This window comes from Ruditapes philippinarum, unplaced genomic scaffold (assembly GCF_026571515.1).
Source record: "Ruditapes philippinarum isolate M1 unplaced genomic scaffold, ASM2657151v2 ctg2537_1_1_1_1, whole genome shotgun sequence".
In the NCBI taxonomy this organism is placed as follows: Eukaryota; Metazoa; Mollusca; class Bivalvia; order Venerida; family Veneridae; genus Ruditapes; species Ruditapes philippinarum.
In genome coordinates this window covers 52165-67774 of record NW_026864717.1, presented here as the reverse complement: position 1 = coordinate 67774, position 15610 = coordinate 52165, and the positions used below count along the sequence as shown (strand labels likewise).

The following is a 15610-nucleotide window of genomic DNA, read 5'->3' as shown; positions in this document are numbered from 1 at the left end:
ATCCCAGCCGTTCAGGGACAAATTTCCCAGCTGTTCAGGGACAAATTAGCTATGTGGTTGATTGTTTGTTTAGTTCATTGTTTTTTATCCTGATTTCAACACAATTTTAGTAAGATCTCAGCAGCTGATCCACCTAACTGACTTTCCTGGACTTTGCTGGATAAATAACCAGATATTATCCCTTTCTCCTCAAGAGACTGACTTTAGATCCTAAATGCTTTTTAAATTTAGTGATAAGAGACAAATGACCATTGAAGAGTTAGTCTGCCATATAAGAGGTGTAGCAATTATAGGTATAGGCCAAGGCTGTTGGAGGAATTTCTAGAGTTTTAGTTGACTGTACACCTAACTATGAAGACTGTTGCTCGAAACTAGTCAGTGCCTGAGAATATTTGAGGTTTGCTGTGAATAAGCTCTAAAACTAAAATAAGTCAGATCTGGGCTCTTTACAAACTTGGCATGGGTTACTCGGCCCATATTTACATATATATTACAGGTAATAATAAGATGCATTATCCGTTTTGCACCTTCATTAAGCATTCACAAATTATTGTTCATAACACATGAATACTTATGGAGATTTTACAAGTTTTAATGGGGAATATATACATATTTATCAATGAAGATTTTTTTTAACTTTATCTCTCTGCTTTAAGGTCATCATATGGCTTTAAAACTATAATTTTAAGACTAGATGGGGGCTGGAAAAAGGCTCTAGATAAACAAAAATGAATTTTAAAGTGCCATATGAATCATTAATGGACTTATCTAAAGCATTTGACTGCTTATCACACGGCTTAATAGTCCTTAAACGTAAGAAGTATACATGTAGGTTATCTGAAAAATCATGTAATCTTATACTTTATTATTTCTCCAAAAGGTCACAATGTGTTAAACTAGGAAAAGAAACTTGTCAATGGCAGCATATAATCTATCTCTGGATACTGCCAACCCCTCTTAGAGTGTTAAAGGCAGGAATTAAGTGCACGTTGGATTGTTAGTAAAAGGTGAAAAGAAAAGCTAAAGAAAGAAAAGTCCAAGCATTATATTATTATGCTAGGATGGTGAGACTGAGTATTCTAGTCATGGTTAAAATGTTAATAGTTAAACATTACAAGATGATAAGAGATAAAATAGTTTAAAAACACTGGGAGTAAGACTTGTACTGCAAACCCACCACTGCCTGTTTGAACTGACTCAAGTTGGGCAGGGTGGCAATGTTACTAGGGAGTTTATTCCATAGTATAATGCTATGAGAGAAGAAAGAGTACTTATGGTAGTCGAAGGATACCTGTATTTGGCGAAGGGATAAGGGGTGCATATGTCTGGTTAATCTATGTGGGCTTGAACATATGGTTGGAAATAAATTTCAACTAAGTAATGTTATTATCTTATTAAACCTTATCAGTCTAGATCTACAGTCCAATCTGCGATGTTCTCGCCAGCCCATGTTCTCACTGCATGGCTGTGACACTAGAGAGAGGGGAGTAATCCCTTTTAACCCATCTTATTGCACGTCTCTGGATCATCTCAACTTTGTCAATATTGGTTTTAGTGTATTGAGACCAAATAGGTGAAGCATATTCAACCTGTGGCACGACCAGGGACTTGTATGCTAGTTCTTTCACTTTCTCATTTTGGTAATAACATTCCATTTAATAAAGCCAAGGGATCTGTTTGCATTTGAAGTTATTCAAGATATATGTGTATTAAATTTAAGGTCAGCAGACAGATCTAGTCCGAGATATTTAGCATTTGAGACCGACTTGGCTTTGGCCATGGAGCATATATTTGTGTTTAATTATGGTTTTGTTTTTGGTGATATGGATGACTTGGCATTTTGAAGGATTAAACTCCATGTCCCACTGCTTCTCCCACAGAACCATATTGTCTCGATCATGTTGGAAAGTTGGAGGGTCTGTGGAGGAATTGATGGTTAGGTATACAGCAGTGTCGTCTGTAAAAAATCTGACTTGGAATTTAAGGACAGAAGATGGTAGCTTGTTGATATATAGAAGGAAAGAGAGGGGCCCTAGGACTGAGCCTTGGGGCACTCCAGAGGTAATTGGAACTTCAGATGAGCAGTCCACAACTACTGTCTGTCTACGGCCAATAAGGAAGGACTGTATCCAGTTTAGAATTTGAGGACAGACACCATGTTCTTGAAGGGTATCTAATAGTTTAAGATGGTTTACTTTATCGAAAGCTTTAGAGAAGTCAAGTAGTATGCGGTTTGTTTGTTTGCCATTTGAGAGGTTGTTCACAAGGTAATCAGTAAGTTCAATGAGCTGTGTCTCACATGATCGTCTTTCTCTGAATCCGTGCTGAAGATCATAGAGTATGTTGTGGGTGGTAAAGTGGGAGGAAAATTGAGAGGCAACTATGTGTTCAAGTGTTTTACAGAGGACGCAAGTAAGAGAAATTGGGCGATAGTTTGCTGGATCACTTGTATCACCTTTTTTGTAGACAGGACATATGTTTGCACTGGTCCAGTCATTGGGAGTATTACTGGTGGTCAGGGATTTTTGGAAGAGAACTGCAACGATGTCAACAATCACTTCTCTCAGCTCCTACAGGACAATTGGTCTAATGTTGTCAGGGCCGGCAGCTTTGTTGGCATTGAGGTTGACGAGGAGCTTTAATACACCTAATAAAAGGTGTCTCAAAATGCTCAATTCCGGGTGCCCTGATTTTCATTATCTTCCTTAATGATATCTTTTATTTTATATAACAGTGAACATTTCAATATAACTATGCAGATGACAATACACTGTCTCTCAAGTATAAATATCTAGGGGTATTGAACTGTTCAAGAAAATGCTAGAATCTGAAAAGTCAGATTCTCATAGACAGACTGATCTGCGATTTGGTAGTCCAACTTATTAGACTTATCAAAGAGACACCGAGATAATTTTGGACGGGCGCTGTCTTTTTCTAAGGCGTAACGGTTTGACAGTAAGAAAAAAGTCTGTAAAATGGGTCAAACCGTTCACACCAAATTTATTAGGCTACTGAATTGGTTACAACTAGATGAAGGCTCACCTGGAAAAATTTCAAGCCATGCTATGTTTCTGTCCTATATGAACTGACTTTAAATAAAGATTGAATTCATTGAATCTTATATTTGTTGGTCCCCTAGTTATTTCTGTTTCATGTCTTTTATGTACTTTACATTTTTAAATGTCATTGCAGGTAAAAGCAAACAAATATTTTATATGAATAATACATTAATTACAAACAAACTGCACTATTACATATATAATTTTGATGATTTATCAACTATTTTGCTTCACAGGAGAATTATAAATTGCATCTCACCGTATACCTTCTATTAATTCAGTTTCGAATATTATTGAGAACGAAACTCAACATTAAAAAATTTGTAAGGTGGTCACTGACACATTGTTGGAAGAAATCATGAAGGATTTAAATTATTTGACATATTGATCAAGTATTTTCCTTAACTGTTACTTAAATAATTAATTATTTTTGAAAATAACAACACAAATCTTGATCGTAAAACGCAATTACTTTCTTTCTTCGTCTTTGTTTATGTTTTCATGATCAGCTGACTTTAGGTTTCAAACTACTAAATGATATTAAGGACAAATATGCGAAAAAAAAAATGTTAAAAACGGAAGGCGAGATATAAAACGGACAGGTATAAAACCCAGCGCCCACTAAAACGGAATATCATTCAATTTGATTGGAAATGTTTTTTGAGCGACAAAATTTTTATGTTAGATCTTATTACTTTTATATACATGAGTCACATTAGATATTGATTGTGGAAAAAATATAAATAAAAAAGAGCAATTATTTGCTAAATCTTAATTAAATGTTGAAAGAATAAGGGACCAACAAGTGTGCTATTTTTATTTCGAAATGGATATATAAGAAATAAAATAATAAAACAACAACAAAAAAACTTTAATAACTTCTTGATCACTCAAAACGGATATTTCCTTACTCGCAGATAGTCAAATTCTAATAATTTTATAAACTGATTTTTCTCTCAAAGAGAATATAAGACACACAATATAATTTTATTTTACATTGTGGAATTATAAAAAAAAATAACATGGAGCGATAACTGAAAAATAATGCAGGGTAGGTTATCATTCTTGTGTGCTGCACTCCTCCTCAATGAGATCTATCCACCTATGAAGTTTCAATTTGATACCTCAAACAATTTTTTAGATATGCTCCAGACAAAAAGTATGAAAAATAACAAAGGGCAATAACTCAAATATTATAAATATTCCTCCTCAATAAGATCTACCCACCTATGAAGTTTCATGTTAACATCTCAAAGACTTTTTGAGTTATGCTCCACTCAGATGAAAAATAACAAAGGGCAATAACTCAAAAATTATGAAGTGGGTAGAGTTATCACTCTTGTGCACTGCACGTCTCCTGAGTGAGATATATATATCCACCTACGATGTTTCTACTAAACTTTTAACACCGATTTCCAGACAATGTGCATATAGATCAGGCATCATATTGACAGTAACATGTTATTAATGAAAGTTTGCAATCATATACTACTCAAAATTTGCTAAGGGTCACTTACTTTACAGTGCGTTACTTTGTGTATTTGTAATAAATGTGAAAATTGATTAAAGGAATTAAATATATTAAGTAGTTAGGAATTGATATTTTATGAAAATAATGAAAATGGAAGTGTTCCTTGACGTGTGCCTGTTGCGGAAAGAGTGTGCAGGACGAAAATCAACATTTTGGGAATGAAAAATATCTTGCAAATCAGGAAATGGTTGGCGTAGGGTGTTTAATACCGAGCATGGGTTCCGCGGGCATTAATTACGACCCTGCATCGCCGCCGCATGCTGCTGATGAGCCTGCAGACCTTGTGATGAGGAATCTGGGCCCATTCCTCTATGATTGCATGCAGATCTTAGCTCATGAACTGTTATTGGTTGGACATGGCGTGAAGAAATGGCTTTCTGCAGCATATCCCAAGCATGCTCAATTGGATTTAAATCCGTGGACCTCGATGGCCAATCCATGCGGACTATAGTTACCTCCTCAAGATATCGGTTTGTGATGTTGGCTCTGTGTGCACGGGCGTTGTCATCTAAAATAATGAAATCAGGGCCGACTGCACCAGCGTACGTGCGTACATGGACGTCTAAGATTTCGTTTACGTACCTTACTGCCGTCAGTGTACCGTTTTCAATGATGTGTAGGTCCGTTTTCCACTAAGCGCTTATTCCCGCCCACACAATGACTGAACCCCCGCCAAAACGGGCGTGTTCTGCTACTCATGCTGGAGCAAAGCGTTCATTTGGACTTCTCCAAACTTTAGCGCGTCTGTCCGTAAAGTCCACACAAGACCTTGACTCATCAGTGAAGAGGCAGTGAAGAGGACCGGGGTCCAATCATTAACTGTCCATATGACATGAGTCCAAACGCTCTTGAATGTGGCGTTGTGTCAAAGGAATGCGAATTGCTGGCCTCCGTGACCTCAACCCAGCATCATGCAACCTGTTTCGAACAGTTTGTGTGCTTACACGCGTCTGGAAGTCGTTACGTAAGGCCGTAGCGTTTGAGAACCGTTGGCGCCTTGCCTGAAGGACAATAAATCGGTCCTGGGCTTGAGTCGTTGAACGGTCCCGACCTCCGGCGTGGCCCTGCAAGACATTTCCATTCATATGGAATTGGTTCCACATCCTGAAGACAACGATCTGGGATACCCCAAGGACATAGGCAACGTGCCTTTGTGAACGGCCAGCCTCCAACATTCCAGTACCCTCTAACCTGTCGATTTGCCATAGTTTGTTAATTTCGAACACAGTTTCACAATAAAACGAGAGAAGTCTTGCTGCTTGTACACGTTTAAGTGAAAGCACATGGCCATAAAACACCAAATTTCCATGGGTATGCTTTTCCACGTGCTTATCGTGCAAGGTGTACATGACAAATCGATAACTTAAGTACACGATTATGAGGTCCCCGTACAGGTGTATCGTTAGCGGAAATATGATTTTAATATGATGATAATAGGACTGAAATATGCAATGTCAAAAAGGTGATCCTTAGCAAATTTTGAGTTGTATATTAAAGGTAAGCCTTCGTGCATTTTTGTATATAGTTAATATTTTAGCTATTAATTCTATGGCACAAAATATCCCCCCCCCCCCCCCCAAAAAAAAGTAATACAATAATAAATAAAAAATAAATAAATCAATAAAAATGTAATCAAAATGTATGTTTATATTTATATGAACATCTTTATATCATTATTCAAACCACTTGCCCATCACCGTTACGGGTTAAAATCACGACAGGGACTTTGGATTCTTTCATGCGAGGAAGTTATTCAGCTAGCTTACAGCAGAACTTCGGTTGTTCTACTCTGCTAATCGTTCGTGCCTGTAATAGTGCACGGAAGGGCACTTGAGATTTTCCACCACCACTAAAGCTGAAACGTCGCCAAATGACCTATACTGGATCAGTGTGACGTAAAACCCAATCAAGCAAACAAATATATCATTATTATGCCCTTTTATATTTTAGTCCCTATATATAACTTACTTTTGAAAAAAAATTATATAAGACCATTGCGTGCCACAAATTTTGACCTTAGGAATATAATTTGAATAGCTTATTATGGCCCAAATCAGCAAGATTTCAAGTCAAGTTTTATAAACATTGGTTCAGTAAATGCACTAAGACTGCCAGACAACCAGACTGATGGACAGCCTTAATTAAAGCAGTATACCGATTTTACAATTTTCGTCGAGTGTGATGTATAATAAAATAATTATATCAAATGGCAATTACCACGGCAGAATCACTATGGCAATTGCTCTAGTGTTTTCTTTGAGTCGAGTTAAAAGTTGGTTAAAATGGATTTTAATGTTTCAAGACAGTCCCTAAATCATTATGAAGGTATGTCCAAGACAATCAAAATGAAACGGATGGACTATCCTACAACAGGGTGGGTGACTTCTGTTTGTCAGGGAGTAAAATTTCAAAAATCATTTGATTTAAGAGACGAAAGGTATTTGGTTATTAAAGTTGATTAAATGATGCACAAACATCTATATACGCTATTTGCTTTTCATTGTTTCCTTTGTCCGTTATGAATAGTTTCAATCAAACTGAGTCTGCAATTTTCACATTTCAATATTTGTTTTAAATCGTTTAATGTAGTTCTGAATTTGTATACTTGGTTTTTGTTTATAATAAACAATATAAAACATGGTGAATTTTGTGTACTTTATTTAGATATTGTTGGTAGAGGTTTAAAATGTGTTCAAGTTATAAGCACCAGAGACACATAAATAAGTACATGTATTTTAAGGTCTTTGTTTGATTTAACATTGGTTAATATGGAAATATTAAGGTTAGGAAGCATTAACAAAATGAGCAACAGTAATTAAATGTATACACTCATACATATTGTGACACATTTCACAATAAATTCTTTATCTTTTTAACCTCTTATGTTATTCTTTTAAGAAAAATCACATCATAAAATATATGAGCCGCGTCATGACAAAACCAACATAATGGGTTTGCGACCAGCATGGATCCAGACCAGCCTGCACATCTGCGCAGTCTGATCAGGATCCATGCTGTTCACTATCAGTTTATTTATTTGTTATAGGGTCTGTAAGCGAACAGCATGGATCCTGATCAGACTGTGCTCAAATATATATTCCATCCTTAACATGATTAAGGTAATATCATGATTAAGGTAATATAACACTATTTCACACACATATTTCACAGCTTTGTTTGATTTCATATATAGAATGTATTAACAAACTAAAATGTCATAGTTAATTTAATAGTTTATAATAAGAGCATGTACATAATGACACTTCACAGGCATTCATGGTCAACTTACATAAACTTATATTAATCAACAATTCAAACTTAAGACATTAAATGCTAATAAGTAGTCATAGTTAGTATGAACAGAGATAATGTACTTATTACAAGTTGTTAATAAATTCCTGTTTCGTTCAATGAAACATGATAAAATTAACATTTATAAAACCACATGCAATAGCAAACATTCTTCAAATATACAAAGGTACAAAAACAGTAAATAGTCACCAGTAAATGCCTTTGGTACACCACTTTTTCCCCCTTAATATCCAATTTTAGAATTATCAAGAAAACATATTATTTTCATGAAATTCTTGTTTTGGATATATAATACAAATCTAAACATAACATAAAATGTTTATACAAAAAAAACCCACAAAAGTTAAGTACATGAACAAGATATTATCAAACATGGCTGACAACAAACATGGCTTAAATCATCCAAAATGGCTGGCATCATACATGAAAAAAATATATTTATAACAATAATAATTATTGTAATTTAGTAATTTGGTAAAACAGTAGCATAAAAATATAACAAACATGCAATAATCTCAGCACTTTAAACAAAATCTTAAAACTCTTATGTAACAACAACATTATAGGCCTGTAACCTAAGGACCCCTTTTTAAAAACAACAACGTTCAAGCTGTTTCTTTCTTTTCCATTACTCCTTTCTTTTTTAAAACCTCTTCCTTTAAATCTATCTATAATATTAACATTATATAAACATTTATAACTGTAAAAAAATAATGCAAAATTGTATTAATAATATGTTTTATTAAATTGGAGAGTACAATGAAAGAATAAGATGTAAAGTGGTCCCATATCATAACCTGAGGAAAGAAATAACATATTATGATCTGTATGATAATGAAAATGTATAGTAACTTAATGCGTATTTACTTTAATATAAATCTAGCTTCACTTTATGATACTGATGTTAGAACAATTACAGGGAAGGGCCCTTGATAATGTTGCAAAAACATTTGGCCCAACCCTTTTATTTGTATATTTGTGTTATTATGTTGATGTAAAAGAATAGATGTATATTTATATATGCCGTAAAATATTATTAAACTTTATGATTTGTATGCATATAAGAGACCTCCTCACTTCTATCTACTAGTATGAAGACTAAGATATCTTACATTCACTTTCACAAACCCCATATTCTTTTAACTAATTAGATGTAAAGACCACCTTACCAAACAACTATACTCTGAAACATAATTAATATTTTAAGCGGACGGACACTCATGAAATTTTTACCTTAAATAATCTCCTAAAACAAAATATATTCCCTTCAAATAATTTCTATTACCAGTATTCTTTAACCCCTACCTTGCTAAATATCTTAAATGAATTTTCAATTTGGACAAAAAAATCATCATCTTTTGAAAAAAATTCAAAACAAGTATTGAGGAACTTCGAACAGTGCAGACCATGACCAGATGTCACAGATGTGCTGGTTGATCTTGGTCTGCACTGGTCACGTGTGTAGATTCAGTCACTGCCAGCAGGCTATGGGTTAAATATATGTTTCATTACTGCAAAGTATAATTATACATGCTCATTTGTTTGTTTGTTTGTTTCATTTTACGCCTTTTTCCAACAGTATTTCAGTCATATAGGCGGGTAGTTTCCTAACCATCGTTCCTGGAGAGTTACACCAGTACTAGACTACCTTCCTCCGCGCTAAACTACCAAAGCATCTCCCGGGGATGGAACCCACGCCAGAGAGGTAACTGGATTAGAAGTCATCGACTCTAACCCCTCGACCACGGAGGCGGTATACATGCTCAAACATTAACCTTCCTAATATACAGAAAAATTGGAAAAGTTACATGTAGTCTCCCCTTTTACCATATTGGTTCCGATATCTGTGTGACCAGTAAATCAAAACTGCCAGCTTGATGTATGTATTATATATGTTAGAAACAATAAAAACCAACCTTACAAATATAAAAGCAAGCTTGAATGCACATCAATTGTACAAATGCCAGAACAAAATATCAATACTAACATTATATATACATCCTTTTTCAGCAAATGCAAATTAAAATGTTATCAATATGATAATTTTACAAATTTTTTGTGCCTTTTACAATAGTAAGATTGTAAATTATATCAAATTTTTGTTAATAACATTTACACTTTGCAACTGTAACAAGCCTTTGTATTATAATACAATTGTAGATATATCTATTAGACAAATGCTTTATGAACTTGATTTATTCACCAATATAGATGATTCATTCACTTGCTTGTAAAAGGTATCATGATCATGTCACTGGTTTAATACATGTACTCATAGAGAAAAAAATAAAGTACATGTAAATTAACTTGAATATCATACAACTAACTGGCACTTTATAAACTGATGTGTCACTATCACAAAATTGTTCATGGTTATAAGAGAATATAGCTTACACTCACTGCATGAAAATATCTACAGAAATATAGAACTGTTAGAAAAAGTCTTACAGTTTAATAAGAGTATATCACAAGAAAAATGAGCCGTGCCATGACAAAACCAACATAATGCGTTTGTGACCAGCATGGATCCAGACCAGCCTGCGCATCCGCGCAGTCTGATCAGGATCCATGCTGTTCACTTACAAACTCTGTAACAAGTAGAGAAACTGATAGCGAACAGCATGGATCCTGATCAGACTGCGCGGATGCGCAGGCTGGTCTGGATCCATGCTGGTCGCAAACCCATTATGTTGGTTTTGTCATGACATGGCTGAAATGAATAATGATTGCACTATATAGGACAGAATTGATAGACAACAAGAGAAAAAGGCTGTCATTTAACAAAGTACAGACAAACATATCAGAATGACATCTATAAGAAAAGATTATGTACACAAATTAAGACACCTTAATATGCTATAGCATAGTCATCATTTATCTTCAAACTGTTTATTTAAAAAAAACAGTAAGTGTTCCATATCAAATGAGCATCTTTTGACAAAAAAAACTTTCTTTTCTTTTTTGTAAATTCTTCATACACAAGTTAGACTGCATTTTCAAAATAACAAATTTTTAAAAAGTTTACTCTCATTTCAACATACTGAATACTGTGTTCTATTAAATTTAATAAAATTACTAACATTAACATACACAAAGCTAAATTAAAATGAAATATAAGCAAAGCCTAAATGGTAAATGGTAAATGAATATTAAACATCAGTGGTATTGAATAGAAAGACAAATAACAGCAAAACTTTTCATAATGATTCTTAAATTGGTACCAGTATTTTCTAAGTATGCAATAGCAGGTGGAACACATATGTATAAATTTTGCTATGTATTAAAAAAAAATAAAATAAATAAAACAACAGCTTTAAGGAATATATTTAATCTGGCTGAACCTTGGCTTTACTTGTTCTAGCAGTAATATAATATTTTAATCTCAAAAAAAGGTTCTAGTTTCTTTCATTGAAATTTTCATAACAAAATGTATCTGCTTTATGCCTTTTTGATCCATTTTTATTGATTTTAGTTAGATAGTATAAAATTCCAGATTTGAATTTTTTTTTTAGTTTCCTTTCTTGCTATGTATTACTGTTTGTCTCATTATCTTTATAGTATCAGACTTTACCAAAAAAAAACTATTCTATACAAAATAATTATCATATTGTTAATATTTCTTTAACATAAAACTTCAAAATTGCACATATAAAAATGCATCAATGAACACAAAATAATTATGAGCCGCGTCACGACAAAACCAACATAATGGGTTTGCGACCAACATTGCGCGGATGCGCAGGCTGGTCTGGATCCATGCTGGTCGCAAACCCATTATGTTGGTTTTGTCGTGACGTGGCTCATATGATTCAAACATCTTGTTTAATGTTGCAACAAATAAATGCAACTGGATTGTCAACAAGTAAAAATAATAATTTGTTATAAACATTTCAATAAATACACAGAAACTAGTAACACGACTGGATGGTCCCAATTCCACTTCAACCAAGTTACAACTAGCCAAACATCTGAAACCAAAGTGCTTTAATAAACAGCAAGTGTGACAGAAAAAAAAAAAGACGAGACTCAAGGACAGAAAATTGTCAGCAGAAAGAAGATGAACTGGCTAAACATATGCCACAAAACACTTGGGTAGCTTCATATATATATAACTTCCCCCCCCCCACCCATAATAATGTATGCATCTCAGTATATGCTGAAGTAAAATAATCTAACCAAAACATTTGAAAAATGAAATAAAACTATAATAATTAAATGATAATGTCAACAACTCAATATACATATACAGCATGTCAATTATTTTTCAATAATCTGACTGAATAAAGTAGGCATAAAAAACATATTTTTTGTACTTTATTTAACTTTTTTATATTGCTTAATTTTCAGTCATAATATTTTTTTTTCTTTGATTCTGTAACTTCCGAGAAATGGATAATGATTCCAATGAAACAGTCATTTTTTATATTTGTATTGTACTATAAATCGTAAAATTTCTTCTTTGAGAGAATGTATGACTAAGAATAAATCTAAAAACAATTTATAAACCACAATGTATGAAACAATCTCACTTGAGGAGGTAAGTGGCTTTCACAGTTTTACATCACATCATTTTCTTCCTTCATATACACACCCAATATGATAAACCATGCAAACTTGTTAACATATGACCAAAATTATAATTGAGCCACGTCATGACAAAACCAACGTTATGTGTTTGCGACCAGCATGGATCAAGACCAGCCTGCGCATCCGCACAGTCTGATTAGGATCCATGCTGTTCGCTTACAAACCCTATTACAAGTGGAGAAACTGATAGCGAACAGCATGGATCCTGATCAGACTGTGCGGATGCTGGTCGCAAACCCATTATGTTGGTTTTGTCATGACACTCATATCTTTCCCACATATAAATCTCTCTTCTTACAAAAAGAATAAACTATACTATATACATGTATAAATGATTTTAACACATCACATGTTGTGATTGAAAAATCTATTTATTTTTGGATTAGTAATCTAGCTAGTAAAATTATATCACAATAAAGTAGGTCACAGGTCAATAAAAATAATACAAAATAAAATTCAACTTTCATATCTCATAACATAACAAATGCAAAAAAGAAAGTTTAATGGAAGTAAATGCAAAATGTATTTATTCAAATATGCTGATGTTATTAACTTTTTCAAAAGATAACATATATCAAATTCATATCGCCTTTTCTTTATAATCTGCCGCAACTTGCCAAATGTCCGTTTTTCCAAGCTAATCACCTAGTATAAAATAACTTTTACATTTTAACTTCAAGGTGCACTGCAGTTTACAGTAAATAAGTCAACTAGTTGTGCTAAATTTGAAGATGTAACTGTTAAAGTTTGTTCGTACCAGTGGTTTAGCTGGGAAATGCTAAATTATTTTCAATTCCAGAGTAAGTCTTTTATCAAAACTTATCATCACTTTTATAACATCAACATTCCCCTATCACCTATATACATGTGTGATTATCCTTCAGCATGTAAAGCAGTTTTGGCAATTTCGGAGGAACACTTTCTTTATATGTTGTTATTTTGGCTACCAAACTTTGGCAAAGAGAGGTAAGACATATTCATAATTAAACTGTAACACTGCTGTAACTAGTATTGTAAAGTTTTTGGATAAATTGACTTGTCATAACTCAGCAAGGTACAAGATAATTTTATTATTATCATACATGGTACAAGATAACTCTATATTATCCTTAAAGGTACATGATAACTCTGGAATTATCCTAAAAAGTACAAAATAACATAGGTATTATCCTAAAATGCATAGGGTAACCCTAGTATGATCCTATAAGGTACTGGATAACTCTAGTATTATCATATAAGGTACTGGATAACTCTAGTATTATCATATAAGGTACTGGATAACTCTAGTATTATCCTATAAGGTACTGGATAACTCTAGTATTATCCTATAAGGTACTGGATAACTAGTATTATCCTATAAGGTACTGGATAACTCTAGTATTATCCTATAAGGTACTGGATAACTCTAGTATTATCCTATTAGGTACTGGATAACTCTAGTATTATCCTATAAGGTACTGGATAACTCTAGTATTATCATATAAGGTACTGGATAACTCTAGTATTATCATATAAGGTACTGGATAACTCTAGTATTATCCTATAAGGTACTGGATAACTCTAGTATTATCCTATACGGTACTGGATAACTAGTATTATCCTATACGGTACTGGATAACTCTAGTATTATCCTATACGGTACTAGATAAATCAGGTATTATCCTATAAGGTACTGGATAACTCTAGTATTATCTTAAAAGGTACACAGGATAACTCAGCAGGGTATAGGATAAAGGAGACAAATCCTGTCAGCATTTTGAACTGGAAGCTCGTGTGTTGTATAATAGTCTACCATGTCTGGTATTGTGGTGAACGGAGGACTGTTTTCCCCCAGGACGTAAGTTCCGTCAGGTCGACAGGCAATCTTCATGTGCATTGGCTGACCATTCCAGCCCCTGAAAAATAAAAAAAATTGTACAAACTGTGTAAAAGTAATGCTTTATATTTATTGTAACCTTATTGATTTCATGTACCAATTAATTACCAGAAGCTAAAAATACTATCATTTGCTGTTTTTGTTTTTTATAATTCTAAATATGGACGTCCACAAAGTGTATTAGGACTTCTTTCATTACAATTTAACATCCATGAAAAATTTGTTAGTGTATAAACTGCAAGAACTATAATAACCTTTCAATTACATATTGATAAAAATACAGCACCAATGTCAGGCACCAATGTTATTACTTTCTAACATTTTGCAATATTTCAATAAATTCTATTACACTATGATCATTCTGCCTATATGTAATTAGAGTACTAAACATATACCGCAACAGTACATACTTCAGAGTTAAGGAGAAGTCCTTTTTACTTGTTTCACTTCGCCTCACTAAGTAACTTCCTTCTTTGAATACAAGTAAAGTTCGCTCAGCTGCAGATCTCTTAATAGGACCATGAAAAAATCTGAAAATATAATAAATAAAAAATGTATACCTAAAATTATCCAGATGATTTAACATCATGGTAGGAAAGTATGTTGATTTGTGGACCATCCAAAATTAAAATCCCAGGATTAGTACATGATGATTTGGAAGTATAATAATTAATAAATAAAAAAAAATTGTTTAAAAAAAAACAAAGTGCACTCCTCATTCAAGGTTTTCATGCAGAAAAATTGTAACATAATTAAAGGCACACTCAAAAACATGTTTTTTCCTGTAAACAGTTTCATGTATGTATTTCATGTTTATATAACTGCATGTACTGATAGAGATACACCACAATGAGGAAACATATCCAAAGTGACACTAATGTTATTACAAATATTCAATCAGAAGTTGCATTGAAAAACCACTTGAGCATGGATAAGCATTTAGTGACAAGGCCACAGTGACTGTTGACCAACTGACCTAAAAATCAATGGATTACATCTGTTGGACTAGGACAATGTCCACATCAAAGAAACTTTGTTTCATAAACTTAGACTTAGTTTTCAAGTTATTAATGCTTATTACTTTTCAAGTTATTAAAGTTTATGACTTCTTAAGTTATTAAGCTTATGACTTATCAAGTTATTAATCAAACAAAGGATGTATGGACATAGACATACTAACTACACTAACCCAGTATGCTCCTCACTTTTTGGGGGCATAATAAACCTGTTTCAGTGAATATACTT

General features: G+C 33.4%; 1 protein-coding gene across 2 annotated transcripts in view; it reads right to left on the bottom strand.

Annotated features, from left to right (window-relative positions):
- Positions 1-7231: 7231 nt before the first annotated feature.
- The window catches only part of LOC132726622 (uncharacterized), a 32058-nt gene continuing 23679 nt past the window's right edge, over positions 7232-15610 (bottom strand). For both annotated transcript variants that reach the window (XM_060711968.1, XM_060711967.1), the window contains 2 exons: positions 14776-14895; positions 7232-14384 (listed from right to left, as the gene is read on the bottom strand). In XM_060711968.1, coding sequence (XP_060567951.1) covers positions 14204-14384; positions 14776-14895 — 301 coding nt within the window. In that variant the 3' untranslated portion in view covers positions 7232-14203. The remainder of the gene's footprint in view (positions 14385-14775; positions 14896-15610) is intronic.